Source organism: Orbicella faveolata, unplaced genomic scaffold (genome assembly GCF_042242905.1).
Source record: "Orbicella faveolata isolate gen_17 unplaced genomic scaffold, um_ofav_v1 contig_24, whole genome shotgun sequence".
Lineage (NCBI taxonomy): Eukaryota > Metazoa > Cnidaria > Anthozoa > Scleractinia > Merulinidae > Orbicella > Orbicella faveolata.
Window position 1 is genome coordinate 23,349,445 of NW_028301552.1, and position 19,105 is coordinate 23,368,549.

At 38.3% G+C, this 19,105-nt stretch overlaps 2 protein-coding genes across 3 annotated transcripts; one reads left to right on the forward strand and one right to left on the reverse strand.

The window, feature by feature from the left end:
• The first annotated feature begins 206 nt into the window (after positions 1-206).
• On the forward strand, positions 207-2,734 carry LOC110062815 (adrenocorticotropic hormone receptor-like). The gene has a single exon (XM_020769793.2). It carries the CDS (start codon positions 298-300, stop codon positions 1,411-1,413), a length of 1,116 nt encoding a protein of 371 aa, XP_020625452.1. The 5' UTR covers positions 207-297; the 3' UTR covers positions 1,414-2,734.
• Positions 2,735-8,026: 5,292 nt separating this feature from the next.
• On the reverse strand, positions 8,027-17,807 carry LOC110058853 (adenosine receptor A3-like). 2 transcript variants are annotated; one of them, XM_020765622.2, is made up of 3 exons: positions 17,600-17,807; positions 12,453-12,579; positions 8,027-9,269 (listed from the first exon to the last, which is right to left on the reverse strand). In XM_020765622.2, exon 3 carries the CDS (start codon positions 9,262-9,264, stop codon positions 8,281-8,283), a length of 984 nt encoding a protein of 327 aa, XP_020621281.2. In that variant the 5' UTR covers positions 9,265-9,269; positions 12,453-12,579; positions 17,600-17,807; the 3' UTR covers positions 8,027-8,280. The 2 variants fall into 2 exon arrangements, with proteins under 2 accessions (XP_020621281.2, XP_020621208.2); XM_020765549.2 differs by lacking the exon at positions 17,600-17,807 and adding an exon at positions 15,564-16,299.
• Between the last annotated feature and the right edge of the window lie 1,298 nt (positions 17,808-19,105).

Here is a 19,105-nt window from a genome sequence, read left to right on the forward strand (position 1 = left end):
TACTTGCCAGTCATGTTAGTAGTGTCTATGTGATCGCAACGATCGATACTATCGGCGAGATGGAAGTAATGTCGCCAAACAATGTCGCCGAGAAAGACTTTAATGTACTTTAATGAACAGTAAATTTGCGTCTGTTTGCATATTGGCACTGTTCTGAAGCCTACTGAGCAAAATATTAACGTAAAATGACCACAGTTACTGCAGACAGTAAACTCTGATCCACCAGATATGCATCTATGTGTTTAATCTAAGTGTATATTACTTTTTTTCCTTCACAGAATTTAAGCTCGAGGAACCATGTATCCTACCACGACGAATCTAACTGAAAGCATATCACCAGATCCCTGGCTGACCGAGCTGTCTGTTGGTGAGCTTGTGGCCTGGTGCCTACCTTGTGGCTTTGCTGCTATTGCTGCCATATTTGGCAATACATTGGTGCTTGCTTCGTTCTTCATGTCTTCCAATCTCCGTCACCACGTGACTTTCTTTGTGGCTGGTTTAGCTATAGCTGATGTATTGGTGGGGCTGCTTTCTATTCCAATGTGGATGTACATGTTATATTTGGCTTGGAAAGGTAACAGTACTTCCGGAAATACCAAGATAACCATAATTTATGACGTCCTGGATGTTTTTGCCGCGTTAAACTCCATTTTTCATTTGACTGCAATAAGTATCGAGCGGTTCTTTGCAACAGTTTACCCGTGGAGACATCGAAGAGCCACGCAAAGGATGTACCATGTCTTCTTACTGGGAATTTGGATTACTTCCGCTCTTGTTTCCAGCTCTTTCTTTCTGCCAGTCAGCAAACCAACCATAGATTTTCGTTTCTATCTAATTAACATTCTGTTTGTGATACCGCTGTTGATAATGTCTGTGACTTACACTGGTATCTGGTTCAAAGCCAAAACTCGCCTCAGGAAAGCCCCGGATACAGCTTTAAAGACGTCTCTCACCTTGTTCATTGTCATTGGTTTATTTTTTGTTGCCTGGTTACCATTTTTCGTGGTTCGCGCGGTACTTCATTTCTGTAGACACTATTGTGTCTCGTGGAGAATCTTTTACTTTACCAAGTTGCTTCATTTTAGTAACTCTGCAGTTAATCCACTGGTATACGGCTTACGCATTCCAGAATACAGAGACACTTTCTTCAAACTTCTCGGACTCAAGTATATGATTCCTGCACGTGATTCTATCGAGTTGGATAGCCTCGCTGTAAAAAATTCTCCGCGAAGCTTTGGAGATAACGCTAACGGTTTTGTGGATACTCATGGCAACAACCACAAAGTAACACGACTAGCTGAAGACAACTGCGCCAGACGAGCCAGCCTTCCCACCATAACCGTAACAACGCCATCTGAAGTCGTAACTAGAAGTAAATCCCAAGATTTAATTCCTAGTCGAGCAATACTTTAGTCAGATTATTAATTTAACGCATTCTTAACGCATTCTTAATGCATTCTTAACTAGCTGGATCGATCACGAAGCAGTTTAAAACTACTTTCACTTCCACATTGAATACATCACTTGAGAGTAATACTTACAGTGTACGGATAAAAAGGTGATCATTCAAACGTCATACAATTAACATATTATCGTGTATAAGCCACATGCATGGCCTTGATTAGATCGTACGATATGGTTTGGAGCGAAAGCAGAAATCAGGAGCGGGGGGCTGGCAGCTACCTTTGATCTCGCCGCTTTTCTGGTTTCTATGTTCGCCCCAGTAAAGAAATCTGTCAATCATTTGAGAACCGTAGCCGGCATGCACAGATCGCGAACATAACACGGAACCGCAACATGTTTCGCCGCCACTTCTGTGCAGGATTTGCCTTCGATTCGATATTTTTTTTATTCGCTCTTAGTACTTTTTAGCAACAGTTCTGAGACAATCAGGACTAAGGGAATGACGGCCAACTTTGTGTCAGATTAGCGACAAGTTTCAGGCTGATATTTTCCTGCTGAGCTTAAGTGAATTTCACATTCTTGGTTGCTGTATCAGGAAGATAACTATTGTATGCTGCTTTTATTTTGCTGTGGAAATTCTAAAGTTCATTAACTTAACTCCCATTTTCACACCGACGAAAGAGAAGACTTCCTTTGCAATTATTCTTCTCTAATTTCTGTGCAAAATAGCGATGTCGAACTGTTTCTTGACTGCCATCATATAGCGCGAAGCCTCCGAATGTAAGTCTTTGAAATATTTCCTAACTGTTCAGCGTTTTGTATTATAAACTCGAGCTTACATTCAATAGGCTTTTCTATCTACAGTTTTGTCCGTCTTGATTTACTTATAAAACACCGCATCTACTTTATGATTTCCCTGTGATATGTTGAGTTTGAAGACATTCTACGAGTGATTTAAATCATGAAACTTGAAGACAGTTACAGAGCACTCAACAAGAGTGGCATGTTTCAATAATGCAGTGATAGTAAAAGCTTTGGAAACCTCCATTCCTTACTGTTCAGTACCAGTTTGAACTCTAAAACTTGAAAGCATTTTCCTTCTTGAGCTTCTGCATGGGAATGCCCAAAATGGAATTGCTGGGTACAGATTGACTGTGAACTTTTACTAGGTTGAGGTATTTCATTTACAAGCTATTTAGAATTTCTTGACCCGTAGAAATAAAGAAAGCAGCTTCTGCTCACATGCTTTGGCATGATTTGTGGTGGAAGAAAACTCTGTCATACTTCTGGAGATCAACTGAAATAGGGCTTCCATACACTCATCTGCAAATTGAGATATGAAATAAAACCAGGGACTCAGGGAAGGCAAATGAGCCCTGTTACCTGTATGTGTGTGCTAGTTAGTAATGAGCTAGACAGGCAAAATGGTCATTTACCCAGAAAAATGACTTTAGCTTGGACAAACCTGAGTCAACAGAACCTTCACGATGTTGAAATAGGCCAATTTTGATACTTGACTCCAACGCCTTGGAAAATAACAAGAAGTTGTATCAATTGCAAGGGATCTTTGTTTTATTCCTTCAAGGCAAAGAGATGGATAAGGAGTTAAACATATCAAAATTGGCCTGAAGTGTTGCCTAGCTAGCTCCTTTAATGAAAGGACAGTAAAATAAGACAATAAGGAAAGCTAAAATAAAGTCAGATGAATGCATTCTTTAATTGTGCTTGTCTCAAATGGCAATTCTTTGTGGAATAGAGGAGCATGAACTGTTTGTAAACTGTTTCAGAGGCAGCCAAAAAAATAGTGGACTACAGAAAGGTCAACAAAATGAGGTAGTAAAGTCAAACTTCCTGCAAAATCTCTATCATAACTGCTTAATGGGGCCAATTATTCAAGCAGTAAAGTCTAGAAGATCAAAACGAAAGTCTGAGGATGATCATGAAGAAACATAAAAATAAATTATTAGTTTCAAATATGGACCAAAGAGATGGTGATGATTCTCAATACTGCCGAGGGACGTATCCAGTATTCAACAAATAATGCCAGATGCTATGTCTGAAACTGAAACAGACCTCACCTGATAAGTTATTCGGTGAGAGGCAAAATCCTCCACCTTAACGTAACGGCTCGTAACAGGAAGGCGCCGTACCTACTGTATTGCTATAACTAACTTCAACGCTGTAAAGGGTCACGAAGCTGTTCAAAAAAGGCAACCCTTACCACCAAAGTCCAGAAATACAGAAACACTTCAGTTTATCCCGTTGATATGACACCATTACTCGAATGCTCGAATGCACCACTGCTCGAATGAAATAGATGACTGCAATCTGGCTCACACCCACTGAATTAAACATCGACATTAATTCATAATGGAGTTCCCGCTCGCAAGTTTACACTGGAATATTTATCCCCGATGCCTCAAAATATCCAAAATTTAGATGTTGGGCAACTGGAACATTTCCTAAGATGTTTGAACGTCAAACATGCAAAACGTTTACAAACGCCTTTCGCTCATGGAAGTCTAGCCTGCGAACGCAGACGTATTTCCGGCTGTCACTTGGTTCTGCCGAAAAATAACGTCTGCGAACCCGAGCCAGGTAACGATTTCTGTGACGTAATGACTTTTGTTTCTCCTTAGCCAATCAGATTCCATGATAGAATAAAACTCGAGTGCTCCTCGCAGCGAATACCTCGCGCAGAGTCGCGCAGTAGTTCTGGGGTTATTTGAGCTAAACTGTGATTGGCTTAGAATTCCTACGTCACAGAAATCGTTTTCTGGCTCGGGTTCGCAGACATTTTTCGGCGGAACCAAGTGACAGCCGGAAATACGTCTGCGTTCGCAGGCTAATGGAAGTCCGCCATGTTTGTTTTCCACGAATCAGTACTTAGTCTCGCTCGGCCAAATTTCTTAACTGGGGCGATCATAGAAACTCGGTTCCAGGCCTCGCTGCCAGCCCCCCTAGCAGAAACACAAGAAGCTACTCTCAAGTTCTTTTTACGATGGATGCGATTTTGTGATTACGAGGGACAAACTTAAGAATGATGAAATTATAACAAATGACAACTTCGTTTATTAACCTCCTATTAATAGAAAATATTCAAACCGTCATTGAGATACTCCCCGCGTGACCTCACTTTATTACCCGCGTGACGTCACTTGTCAGGTTTGTTATTTGTAGTGAGGTCTGAAAATTAATGTTTTATTGTACCATTAACATTCAAAAAGAAATTTTGAAGGTCATCTGTTGACCTGCAAAAGCGTGCGAAATGAGAAATGATAACCTGGGTTTCTCAGCAACCTGAAACTTCTGTGTCCAACTGTCGTTTTACAGAATTGTAGTTTGCCTCACTTTTCAGCCAGTTAATTGACTTATTCTTCGAGCTATCTTTCACCTGAATCCATATTTGGGACGAGGAGGGTTGGGTTTGAATTCTTTCTACTTTGAATTCGTTTAAAAAAAAAACTTTTTATAAGAAGCTGCCTTTCATGAGCTTCTTCACTGATCATGTAATGTAACAATAGTAGCGGAACTCCGGCGGCCCGAAGGGCCGCCAAGCGGAGCCCCATACTCATATGGGAAAGAAAAGGAAACCCATGAGTTGATTTTCTCATGGTTATCATGGCTAGCGGTATTACTCGTGGGCGCGTACGCACGACGACGGCGACGGCGGAGTTACCCAACATGGCGGCCATACTCCAAATAATAGGTTGACAGAGACATGCAGCCTTGGTTTACCGTGTACTTCCTTGATATTGGACATCCATGTTATGATCAATTGACACCTGTCAATACAAGGTATCCGCTGACCAGTATCACGTGACCATATCGCGGGCTCAGGTTTACAGCTCCTCGAGGTCACGTATTTTCTTGAAGTTGACCGGTGACCAAGCGCTGGTTATCGATTGGATCGCGGGCTCATATTGGGTTAGCTTGTTGGAAACAGGGCAGGATTGCTCGGAAGCCAGTTTACGCTAACCCAGGATTAAAAGTTAATCGAATTATAACTTTTTCTTCTATACAAATGTGTTTTGCTGTTTTTTTTTGTGTATATGGTGATTATTAAAACTCAAAACAGAAGGCCAAACAATATACAGAAACCTCACCGCAAAGTTACAAAACTCAAATCAAAATTCTACCTTTTTCTGGGTTAGCTTAATCGGGTTTTGAACAACCCGGCCCAGGAGCTACGCTTTTAGGCTGCCCTAAATCTATATATTAAGAGTGTTTCTAGGGTCTGTGCGCTGATGTTTCACGGAGTCCACTATCAACCCATAGACCCTCGACAGAAACACGCTATTCTCCCTATTGCGCTGCACTAAATTTTCTCCAAGTGGCATCTCTAGAAACTTTAAAAGACATGCCAGCTGCTACTGAGCACTTTTTGCCTTCTCTTTTTACTAAGTAATTTAAAGGGAACACCTATTCCCCAGGGAGGCACTCAGATAAGGTAATAATGTCATTTATGATTTTTTTTTTTTTTATTTTGTCCGTGCTGTCTTGTAGACAGCGTAAAAGTGACTGAAAAGTAGTAAAACAAAGTAAAGTTAGCATGCAGCATTATAAATGTTTTTTTAGGCTTGTTTTTGTTGACAGTCAGTGTAGAAGCTTTATTTCTTTTGAAAAGAACACGGTTTTTTTACTTTGTTAAAGGGCTAGTCACATGATTCTGGAATGATCTTCATTCGGGAATGAGTTTCGTTCCAGAATGAATGAGTTCGCACTGCATTCACACGACACAATCGATCGGCCCCCGCGCTGTCTCTCTCTGCAAGTTTGGGACCTGAAAAAAGAAGGTCAATTTTTTGACCGACACAGTTCCATATTTCGTACGGAATCGTGCAAACACCCGAACCGAGCAACTTTTTACTCGGATAGCGCAGTTAAGCTAAGGCCTCGAATCTAGTTATGTTTTGCCTGGTTGCTTAGCAAAAAAGAAACAGTTTGTTACACTTTGTCCCTAGTTTGTCCCATTTTGTGAAATTTAAGACAAAAGAAACAAACAAAAGCAGATTACAGATATGAGGAGACGAGCGCTGGCAGCATGCATCGCTATTTTAGCCGGATTAGCTGGTTACGTCTTCGTACTTGCTCCGGACCGTTTCCCAATCAACTCCTTCCCCGGCTTTTCCTGTTTTGTAGTCAATAACTACATGTAGCATCGGACCACGTGAAGTTTTTGTCTATCGCCCTGTTTGATTTGCCGCGTTCTGCATCGGCTGCAACATGATTGACTTAAAACATTAGCGATAACCAATCACAACAGAGACGTAAAAAAGCCATTCAGGTGCCGCGACTGGTCTAAAATTTGCACGGATCCGTGTATACACCACTACAATCTGTAACAGAATTTGCACGGATCCATGTAAACAGGCGGTCCACGAACAAAATTCGTCCGTGCAAAAATTTGTCCGGACCCTTGTAAACTGCTTGTGGGCCTAACAGGCTTTTGGGAGGAACCACTTTTGTTGAAATGAAATACCCATGGTGCGATGGCTTCAAAGAACTCCAAAGAAATGAAACATTTTGAATTTATCACGTAACAGACAACGACAGTTTGCCTCCGTTGAAATATCTTCGATATTTGTTATTAAATCCTGGAGAACATTCTGAGTAACATGCGCCACTGTTTCGAAACCAGGGTGTTTTTCCACACGCTTTACCTCAGGAACGAAGTCGGTAACCGCCTTTTTCAATATATGCATTTCTGGCACAAATAACTTATTTTCCGATCCCAGCCAAAGTTTAAAGAATTCTATAGCTAAGTTAAGATTTTGACGCGAATTTTTTCAGCTGAAGCGAATAACCACGTTGGAGTTTTTTAGTCAACCAGAGAGTGCACAAAATCCAAAATTTTTTGTATGTTCAGATGCTAGACAATTTATGTACGGGACTTTCACTAAGTCTCCTAAGTCCAACCCGTTTTTGCGTATTGATTATTCCGAGCAAAAAAACGCGTCCATAACAATAGGTCGTTTTCACTGTCACGCAATAAAAAAAAAATCGAAAACCATCCAGTGGAAAATGCTATGAAATTATGATGTTGCAGAAGATAACTAAATAAGACACTTCTCCAAGTTTTAGGCCTGTGCGTTTTCTCAAACTTCAGATATTCGTCGAAATGTTTCGCAGATATTTACAGAGCCCAGTATAAAAACGCCATGTTGGTGTACCTCTGTGGTACACCAATGTGGCGGCCGGGAAATAGTGTAAACTGGAACTTACTTTGGCTATCTAGGCGACTGATTATCAGTACTGATCAAACAAGCATTTACATTAGCACTTTTCCTAATGCTCTAACTTCTAGAAAGGCTCAAAGTCATGAGATAAGTACACATTTTTCGACAAACTCGATTGCAACCTTGTGTCACGCACCCCCACAACCCTAAAATTCAAAATGCTCTGGATTCCAAACGAAGCACGCTATTGAGCTGTAAAATTGTAAACAGATATAAATATACCGCCTCTTATGCCTGGTGAGGATAAAAACTTCGGTGGCTCTTTAGTTTGGATTTTAGAAAGTGATGACGTCACGTGAAAACGATCTATATCGTAGATGGGATATAACAACTGAAACAAGTGTAAAACGTGCGACGTAGAATTATAGAGCGCTGACCTAACATTAATTAAGACGAGAAGTTTTATTTCCTGTGATCGATTTTTCAGAACTTGTGTTTTTAGGCCACGCTCGATGCTACAACATTCACAGCCTCAGTATGATGATTTGAATAATTACTTTTTATATTCTTAACGCGATATACAGCCTTTAGATTTCTCTCTATCTATCTATCTCTCTCTCTCTCTCTCTCTCTCTCTCTCTCTCTCTCTCTCTCTCTCTCTCTCTCTCTCTCTACGTCCTACTCTCAGCACCTACAATCAACAGTGGTCTTGCCTATCAGCTTGAGCCACAGGCTTCTTTGAAGAGTCTCGTCGTAACATACTAAACGAAGTTCTTAGTGATCTCGTTGACTCCCGCTTTAGCAGGCTTGTAAAGGTTTTTTTAAATCCGGGAATTTTTAGCGAGTAAATAATTGGATTAATGGCGGAGTTGGAGTAGTGTAAGAGCTTGGTGAACTGAATGACTTCAAACGATATTGCTCTTCGTTTTAGTTCCGATTGAAAAAAGTAAACTGCGTTTATAGAAAAGAATGGCAGCCAGGTCACGGCAAAAATGATAATGACGATAAGAAGGGACATGGCAATCATGACTTCATGATCTCTTTTCTGAAGTGTCTTCCTTGAACCCTTCCTCATCAACTTCTTTGCTTTTGCTTTTCGCCATATTCCGAGATACATGGAACAGATGACAATAAAGGCTACCGTGAAGCAAACGCAAAAGAGAATGAAGAAAGCTCTTGTGATATTGTAGTTACTGTATCTGATTGAGTGGATGAAGGATAGAGATCCTGCAGTCGCCCAGCAAATCACTAAAACACCAAAATAGACAACTTTGGATGAATTCCGATGACTCACCGGAAACGCAATAGCATAGAAACGTTCCAAGCTTATTAGCATCAAATGAAATATGGAAGCGAAACCTCCAAACACATCCATTGCGTGGTAAATCACACTCAAAACCAGAGGTATTGCAAGATGACGTTTGTACAGAAGTATCATGCTGATATAGAGTGGAACTGCAATGAATCCTACCAGCAGGTCAGCGGTTGCTAGTCCTACTATAATGTAGTTAGTGCGCGTGTGCAATTTAATATTTCGACTGAACGTCAGAATGACGGTTGAGTTTCCAAATATGGCCATGGCTGCTAACGTGCCAAAGGCTACGCTCCAAGCCATTATAGAAAACGGTGTTATCGTCTCAGGCGATGGCAATGTTTGATTGACTGGTGTGGAGTTGTTCATTTTCCCTAAAAAACAAAGAAAAGTGTTTTGAAATAAGTTACTGGGGTACATAAATAAAGTTCGGTTCCACTAATCTCTTGAACAGCTACCGACGTTGACATTTATGAATAAGAACTTTTATAGCGCAGACTGGATGTAGTTTAACAGTAATTCAATTCAGTTCAATTCTTTATTTACACTATACAGGGCTTTAGATAAATTTTATAAGGTAAAGTAATGAAAATAGTGATAAAATTGAGAAATATGACCCTGTAAAGAAATAAAATTTATATGTGAGCAGTGACCAAGGTAGCAGAAGCTTCTGGTTGGATACCGCCTTGGTCAAGTAAATGGCAGCGCAAAAATAACTTGCATAAAAAAGTAACTAGTATAAGTAGCAAAACAATGATTTCTAGGTAAAATAAATACACGCAAACAGCAGTTGTGCTGAGTAAACTCCGCCAGCCCAGCAATGAACATTGGACATAGCCATCATAGCGACTGATTGTAAATATTCTGATATGCCACTTATCCTATAAGCAAATATCAACTTTTCCAGTTTAATAGAAATGCATAACATGTAACTTGAGAAATATTCTTGCTTCCATCTGAGACTGACAAGTTAAACCAGGATAAAGCTCGGTTCTTGATCTCAAACACTTGTGTGGTCCTTGTGGTTAAATACAAGTTAAATGACTGAAATCTAAGCACTCAGTTTATCATCAATCAGCTTGAGGTCAACCAGGTTTCAAGTCCAATTGATCTGCAATCGCTCTACTTAACTCTTCTTTATGGTCCTTTTTCAATGCTGAGTTTTGTGAGCAGGGGCCTGTTTCTCGAAGGTCCCGAAATGTTTTAGCACCCGGAAAACCGTAGCAAAATCTCAAACCCTATGATTACAGAGCTGTTTTATTCACGTATTCTCAATATGAAGAGAGGTTCTCTTCATACAAAAAGTTTCAGGTGTATACCCCTCTCTGTTTTGAGATATAGACTAATTAAAAATGGCTTCGCTGACCCGAAAAGTTTCCGGAGCTTTCGAGAAACGGGCCCCAGGGCAGGAAAGTCAGCCCGCCTTTGTAAAGAGGAAGATACAACATACTTACTATCAAATCTGATTGGTCTACTTAGAGCATGTGCATGCCAGTTTTCCTTGATCTCGAGCGTTGAGAGAGAAGGATGGAGGTGTTATCATAGGCCATAAATGTTTGTCTGATACATTGGAAAGCAAGTTTACTTATTAGAAAATACAGCTCAGTTTGAGTGGTACATATACGTATTTTTAAATATCACAGCACGATTCCAGCAAAACAGTTGCTCTTACTGATATTGAAGCACCACATTCTTGTTACATCCAACTGCGCTTCCGTCAAACGTTAACAGACCGGCCTATTTTCATGCTGAACAAATTCAACAGAGTAAAAGGCGAATATTGTTTTAGACTAGTGAAAAGCCGAGGTAATTCGCTTTCAATTTCTGGATCTCTGAGTTACTGAGAGATTTTGCGATAAGTCAGAAATATATCACCTTCATCCTTAATTCATGATTTTCTATGAATATCTGACTGCAAGAGCCCTGCTTCTAATGGATATTATTTGTGCAGTAATTGTCATGCAATAATGTTTAATTTTACTTTAAGTACATGTGCTTAAAATGCTTTTAACATATAAATACCTAACATGAAAATAAATCAAAAAACGAATTTCATTCGCGAAGGAAATGTACTATTTTGTGTTAAAGTTAAATGATAGATATTTGTTTTCTTAATATACAAGCGGCGATGCCAAAATCAGAATACAATGGCAGAATTTTAGAATTTACTTTTAACCTCAGGCCTATTGTGTACGGTTTTCAAAACAAAGCCTCAAAAAGAAAAATAACGTCAAGGCATTGGCTGGCCAACTGATTTATATGAATCCACTGTGCTTTAGTTCCGGTGTTCAATTTCCAACTTACAATAATGTATTAAAATACTCAACTTATTTTAATACGGAAAGGGAGTTACTTCTATATTACATTTAGCTTTTTAATTGTTTGTCGGTTCCAGCTGATAAAATCTGACCGAAATGTTTGTTATTTTTCTTCGTTGCCGGATTTCTCTCACAAGGAAAAAAATTACATGTAAAACTTCTCTCTGACAATCGTAATAAATATAGAGTACCATAATAATACAAAATTTAAATTAAAGAACTGTGCCATTAAAATTCATTTCAAGTTTTGGCGTTATTCCGAATTCAAATGTCCATTAGTGAAGGTCATAAGCTTCTGCATACTATTGTTATTAGTTACCTTAATTAAGGTTGGTAACACAAACTATCAACCACCATCTAACATTTTGTTCAACTTGCATTTCTATTTTTGTTTTCACGGTATGTATATCTTACGAAATTATGATAAATCTACAGTATTTCCTATTTTCTAATGCTTATTTATATGGTTTGAGATAAAAATATTAACATTTTCCTAACATGAAATATAAACAGCAAACATAGATCGCTTTGACTTCTAGAAAAACTGAAAGGAGTGTTCAACGGGTGTTCTTACCCGTGAATTTAAATTTTGTTTAATTTTGTTACAAGGATAAAACTGTAGTGTAAAGTATTTGCTATCGTTTCACACCCACAATTCAATATTATATCCCATACCCGAAATTCCAGAAATAAATTGAAAATTCTTTAAATGTAATCTTGAAACCCTTGTTTGAACAAGAACACGTGTTTTGACACAAATGAAACTTAAGCTGCCATAAGAGGCGCCTACAAGTCATCAACCATACTGCGGACAGGTCTTGATAATAATTCTTGGCGTTTTCCTTTATTAAAGCCGAGATCAAGATAACTGAGACAGACATGCCATTTTCTTTTGATGCTTTAAGTGTCTTGTAATGAACTCTGGGCAAAATAATTTAAAAACGTCACTTTCAAACGAATTTATTGCCGCAGTCGACAGCAACGCATGTAATGTCACGTTTTAGTCGACCGAACTCGTGATTAACACCTTTCTAGGTATTATACGAGGAAGTCGAAACATCATATTTGACTACAGATGCCAGTAGGTCGGCGAACTGGAGTAACATTCATTCATAACAATTTGAGATGAAAGTGTTTCATTAAGACAAGGGATCCATGGGAAGATGTATAAGGATTTTCTGAATATTAACTGCCTGTATTAAGCTTTACTTTTTTATATTTGACGTCTTTTTCACTGACCTGTATACGTAGAATCCAGTTGAATCCGGTCGACTGTGAATCGCAGTTCCCTATTCTCTGACAATCTGCTATTCTATTTTCTCCTTGTAAAATACACCAACTGTAGCAGCTGCGCGCGATATATTTGCTGTGAAATATAAATTGAAAACCAATAAGATTCTATGAAAGCAAATTAAGTAGACAGATAGAAGTTAATGTTCTTGTGGGACGTGCTCCAAGACATCCCAATCAGCAATTTGAAAGCTTACTTTAAAAAAATTCAATAAAAAGTGATCGATTCGTTTTATTATTCAGCCAGAAACAAAAACGTGATGTACAAAGGGGAAGTAGTTTTAACTTAATGTATTTTTTAATAAGCTATTAAAGACAAACTTTTCACCTTTACCATATGAAAGCGGGCTCTGAAAAAGCTCATTTTTAACATCCATGAAATTACTACGTGCTGTTGTTACATCAGACAGCAAGTAATATTTCCGAACATTTCAGTTTTAGATTACTCATCCAACGCGTTCTTCTAGAAGAAAAATTCCATTGAATGTGTCTCGAGTTTTCCTATTTCATCCTACGAGCAGGAAACTTTTTCTACGCTAACAGAATGCCGGCCTGTTTGCAGCTTTAGACTATAATACATTCAAAATCGCGGTGTGCAACGCGAATGTTACGAACTACTTAACGTAACTACGATTTTCCCGGCGAATACCACTCAGAGAAAACGAGTAATCTTTCACTTTCTTTTAAAGCTATTCTATCGTCGGAGAAAAAAAAAACCAAGGTGGCACTGAACATTAGAAAATAATTCCTGAGCATGAAAATGATTTTAACAAGTGACAATATCTTTGCCCCCTGGTAGTTTCAAATTAGCAAGTAGTCGTTTCCAAACAAAACTGTTGATAACTCTTCCAACTCCTAGTTTGATGTTCAGTGTTAAAACAACAGCGTTTAAAAACAACAGAGTTGTTTGTTGGCGTAAATATTTGACATATTGACCCCATAGCACGCTATGTTTGTTGTTCAGAAAAGTGTATGACGCAATAATTAATCTTGCAAGTGTAGAAGCATCACATTCTCTCTGTAGTTTTATTTACTAAGATGTTTACAGAAAGCGGACATGAAGTCGCTTTGGGCTTGCTGGACATAAACTTATTTCCAAATCAGGTCATCTTGGATCATTCCTTGGATATTCTACGGGAAGGAAGCTTTTGCCTGAAAGTAATTCGATGCATTAAACAATAACAGATACCAGCTAATAAAGATAGACAACCCCCCCCCCCCCCCCCCCTTTAAGACCCATCCTGCATTTAACCCTCGGTTAATGGTTTGGTCAATATGTATGTACTTGCTATAAATCAGAGAAATTACCACATATATAGTGGTAAAAAAAAACCATAGAATAATAGGTTTCATAAAAATATAAAAATAGGTCTTAAACGACCTATCGGGCACTAAACACTTGGTTAATGGTTTGCTCAATATGTATGTACTTGCTATAAATTAGAAAAATTACCAAATATATAGTGGTAAAAAAAAAACAATAATAGGTCTTATAAAAAATATAAAAATAGGTCTTAAACGACCTATCGGACATTTAACATTTGGTTAATGCTTTAGTCAATATATATCTACTTGCTATAAATCAGATGACGCATCACGCGGTGGCGAGAAGAAGAGCATTACGTCACAAGTGAAATAATCAGTCTCAAGCTCAAAATAGAGGTGTTCAACTGACGAAGACAGCACCATCATCAAATGTGTTAATTCAAACAAAACAATATGTTTTGAAGGTTTTTTTAACTAATGAATTGGTCAGTTTTAACATTATTTTACTCGGTCCTGGCTAAATCTGGTTCTTTTTTCCTACACTTAGTGGCAGGGTCTAACAGCTCTCTCAAATACATGTAAAACCCTCTAGTTTTAGCTACGTACGTCTGTAATGACGGTATTAACTTTTAGCATGAATTTTGAGGCTGATGTCACTTGAAGAAAGTATTGACAAAGCCATCTTCCAACGTGATTAAGTACGAGAGCAAAATAACCAAGTGTAGCAACTGTCTTCTCGATTACCTTGTCCGCCTGTATGTTCAGAAGTGCAGTTGCCATTTGCGTGTCATGGGGAACAACTAGGCAGTGTCTTTTACCAAATGAAACGTTAATTGTGACTAACAATAATTCAGTCCGTACTGGTAAATAATTTTTTTTTGGCTTTGTTAAAATCACATTTTGTTCCGGAGGGGTTGTGTTCCTTTATAACAAACTGACAGACTTCAAAATATGTTGGGCTGGAACTGGGCCAGGGCAAGGAAAACTATCAAATACAAGTGCTTCGTAATGTGAAAAGCTTGCTCTCTTTGTTTTCAATTCAACTAATTAAAATTATACAAAGAAACGAACAAAAATGTCCCAAATTCGGTCGAGCCCTCCCTAGGCACTGACTAACAGATTGCAATATCAGTACTTTAAACGTGTTTCTTGAATGGTTCTTTTTGCAAAGAAAAATCGATTCTCAGCCACTACTAGAGCTAGATTGAAAACTGAGAAAATTGAGATTATTAAATTACTTAAGCCTTGACGCCATTGTCAGTGCTGAGCAGGTGAAACTGGATATGATTATGTCTTCAAGAAATGTAAATGTGAAGAATTTTTCCCCTACAGCAAGAAATCGATGTTAACTATATTTCACTGAAACATGGATAGACTGTAAACAATTATATTCAGAATTTAGCGCTCGGTTTTCGTCAGAAAGAATCCGAAACTAGCTAGTTCATGGACGTTTTGGAGAATAATAAGAAAGCGACTGGTAAACAGCTTGTTTTGATCTCCTTCTTCACCGTTTATGTCAACAAATCAACTTAGTTTTCCGATGAAAGAAAATTGCATAACGAAAGCTCTCATTTTAGTCCATTTTACAGTATCATGATCCATCATATCCGAAAACTGGTATAGCGTAAATCATAATTTACAAACTCTGTAGTTGTTTAAGTGTTCCGGCCACTCTTTATAGAGGAAATAACGTTGACAAAACCAGTTATTACAATTCTTCGAAGTTTTTGTTTCGAAGAGTGAGCGAAGTTAGAATGAGCCTGACTGTATACGGCCATTTTGAACACTGCTTACCTTTAAAAGTGCTCTGTTCTCGATACGTTCGCTCGCTGGTTCGCATTTGTTATGAATCCGCGCAAGTTACCCAGTGACAGATCAGTGAGACCTAGCACCAGTATCGTCTTTCGGTAAATAATGACCAAGGTAAAGGAATACATTATGGCACTAGAGGACTGGAGCTCTTGAGTTCAGTCCCCTTTTTGAGGTAACCAACAAATATTTGCTCTAAACGAACTAATTAAATAGCTCACTTGACTTTGTGTCGAATACCAGCGGAAGAAAGCTGTAAACAAAATCTATCTTTTAATTAAGGACGATTCAGACGAGTCAAGAAATGTTTTGTTTTGTGTTTACGCCATGTTTTTGGTTGGTCATAACAATGATTGCTATTTGTTTGATTTTATATTTCAATATGAGGAACAGTTTCCACTTCATATGGTCCACATGTGAACCTAGTACTTCTTCTCCATGCGTATTTCTGTACCTTAGTGGTTAGATCGCCCACCCGGTATCTAGGAGGTCATGGACTCGTGGCTTCTAGTCTCGTCGGGGACTCAAAATTTTTCTTTGTCCGGTGCTCGGAATGTGCTAATTGCATAAATGATCAGAAATAAATAATGACGCCAAATGGGTTAAGAAGTGTTGTGAAAAATCATTCCTTTGTACGTCTCAGGAAATTACAAGTTTTGTCATCTTGTAACACCACATCACGATCCTTACAATTACGAACTTTACTCCAGATAATGCGGACGTCTTTGAAATATGCTAATTTATACCGTGGGCTATATTTTAAAACAAATAGAAACCGCTTGATGACGTTTTGTTTTTAACACCTGAAAATCGAAGGGAATTTTCCATTTACCAAATTTTGCATTTAAATCCGCTTTACTCGAAGAGAAGAACATTGAAAAGAAGAATTACTCGAAATGATTGGTGTACGTTTTTTCACTTGGTAATTTGTTGCTTTTATGGTGCTCTGGTATTATTAAGCGTGCGCAGCCGTAGCAACATGTTTCTATAAAAAAGTGCAGCTGCCTAATCGTTGTACTGGCAAACGTCAACTGCAAAATCCGTTAGGCCAAGTCCACGAATAATACCTCAGCTGAGCCGAAGACTTTCACGGTAACGCTTGTAACCAGAAATGTTTTGATGGTGGCAAGCGAATCTTTAAAGTACTGCTAGTAACAAGCCTTTTCCTTGAACGGAAACTCGACATACTTTCTCAACAGGAAGGGAAAGGATACATTTTAAGGAAAACTGATAATATATCATTATGTTAGAGTTAACACTTTCTACACCCACTGTAACATATTGGCACGTGAGAATTAGCACCTATTGTATATTATATTTTGTGTACGCATATTTAAGTAGGATAGCACATTATGTAAATGTAGAAAACACACACATCCACGCGGTGTGTATGAACAAGCAGAATAAACCTATTCGACAACACACTACACCCACTTGCTCGCTAGTTAATAGCTTGGCATATTTAATAATGTTATTTGTGAGCTGTTTCCCTCCAGAGATCTATAGCCGATATGGAGATCACTCTTCACAAGTTTACATGGCGTGCATGCAAATGCCAGGATAATAACCCTTTGTGCATAACAACAATTATAAAAAATCATGTGACCGTGGATCAAGAATATGGCTACAGTTTTCTATTCCTAAGGGATATAGAATTTCACTTCAGACTCCTTCATATTCACTTTTTGTTTATATTGTAAATAACAATAAAATGAGATATCGTGTGCTCTAATATTGGGTAAAAATGTTTATGACAGACTAAAACGCAGTTAAATCGATTCTTCTCAGTTCTGCGCGTGTATAATTTCTCTCATCAAGGAAGCCGCTGAATGATATTGAATTTATAAAATGATCTAATTATTTGAGAACATAACCTCCCTCCTCGCTTTTACCTATGGATTGTTTCGTTTTACATTTCTCTCTAATTCTTAAATACCACGCACTTCAGTTTTGTGACAACAGAAATAGAGCTTTGGATTAAGCTCGCCGAACTCTTCGTGTAAGTCATCGTGTATGTTTACCTGTTCGTTTACCAGTCGTGGAGTGATACAAACCAGATTAACTTGATTTCCTGGAAAGCTTGGCTCCCGAAAATTTGTAACACAATTTTTCGGCTCTGAATCACCTCATCAATTTATACATTCAGTTTCGTCTAGCTGATACTTTGATATTCAAATGTCACGTGTTACTCGCATATTTACAATAAACAATGTTATTTGGTGCACTAGGATAAACTTGCTTGACAATGATGTCATAAAAATTTCATCCAGGGTGACATTTTAAACAAAGGAAACGTATAAATTTGCTGAAACGAATAAATTGCAGTTTTTATCTTATTTTCGACGAAGAATTTCAACGTAAATTTTGCTGTAATTGATTGCCCTTGTTAATCTTTGTTAAAATGTTAGTCCTAACTACCAAAAAGGACAATTTTCTTCAAATCTATTCCTCTTTCGTAATCTTGTAGCCGGTGGAATCAATTGAAACAGAAGTGCACAATTGAATTTCCTGTACACCTGTTTAGAATATCACGTGACTTGTTGCATTGACGGTTTCAAGCACAGGGACTGTGAAGATGGTTGTTTTTGTCAATTTTGATTGACTTCAAACAAACAGCTACTTGGAAACGGTTTTCATGTGATAGAGAAATTCTCAGAGACTAAGTCTATTGTCAGAAGCAATGCAACGTGCTTAGGTTAAGAACATTTCTCACTCTCAAAAGAATAGAATTGGACCTTAAGATCTACAATTAGGCTATAGTGAATCAACATTATTTAAACTCTGAGAGGAACTGTCAGTTGCACATTATTGGCTCAGCTGTCAGCTGTCTATAAGTGAATCAATCGTGGGTCATTTCACAGTTTAGATAACAAGGCAGAGACACTTGTCAAAGTAAAAAATGAACACATTGGTTCATTTGGACATCGCGGACAGCTGTGTTTGTTACGTTACTACCTAAAGAAAATAGATTACCATTGGGTAAATGCACTTTTGGGAGGGACTCGTTACCAAGTCTAGGACATTGTCGTCAGTCAAGATAACTTCAACCGAATAAAACGGGGAAAGCATGTTGAGAGAGGAAAAAGGTTACCAAGTGGGCGACATTCTCGCTAGTCAAATGAGAATTCGTTGCAGATAAAAAAAACGCTTGTTGTAATAGCACAGGGACAAGAGCTGGAAAAGGTTCAAGGGAAGCAAAAAGAAAGAAAAAATTACCCGTTAGAAATGAAATACCATCAAGACAACTGTGCTTAGGCTGATTGATAAAGAAGAGAAAATAGCAAAGATCTTAATCGAGTTAAAGAGTTCACCGGAAAAACTATTTTCATAATCATTTATGGTGTATACGGGCAGATTTTCCGACATGTAAACCTATGTAACCACATACTATATCTTTTGCTCGTTTCCATACTCACCATCCATTCTTATGAGCAGAAAAAAATCTGAGCATGAACGAAACAATTCGACTTAAAACATCAAATTAACAAAAAATGCAGACCCGTTTTAAACGTTGAACGTGTTTGTAA

What these genes read in the sequence shown, in the direction of transcription:
- LOC110058853 (XM_020765622.2), bottom strand. Translation starts at nt 9,264, where the DNA reads ATGAACAACTCCACACCAGTCAATCAAACATTGCCATCGCCTGAGACG.
- LOC110062815 (XM_020769793.2), top strand. Translation starts at nt 298, where the DNA reads ATGTATCCTACCACGACGAATCTAACTGAAAGCATATCACCAGATCCC.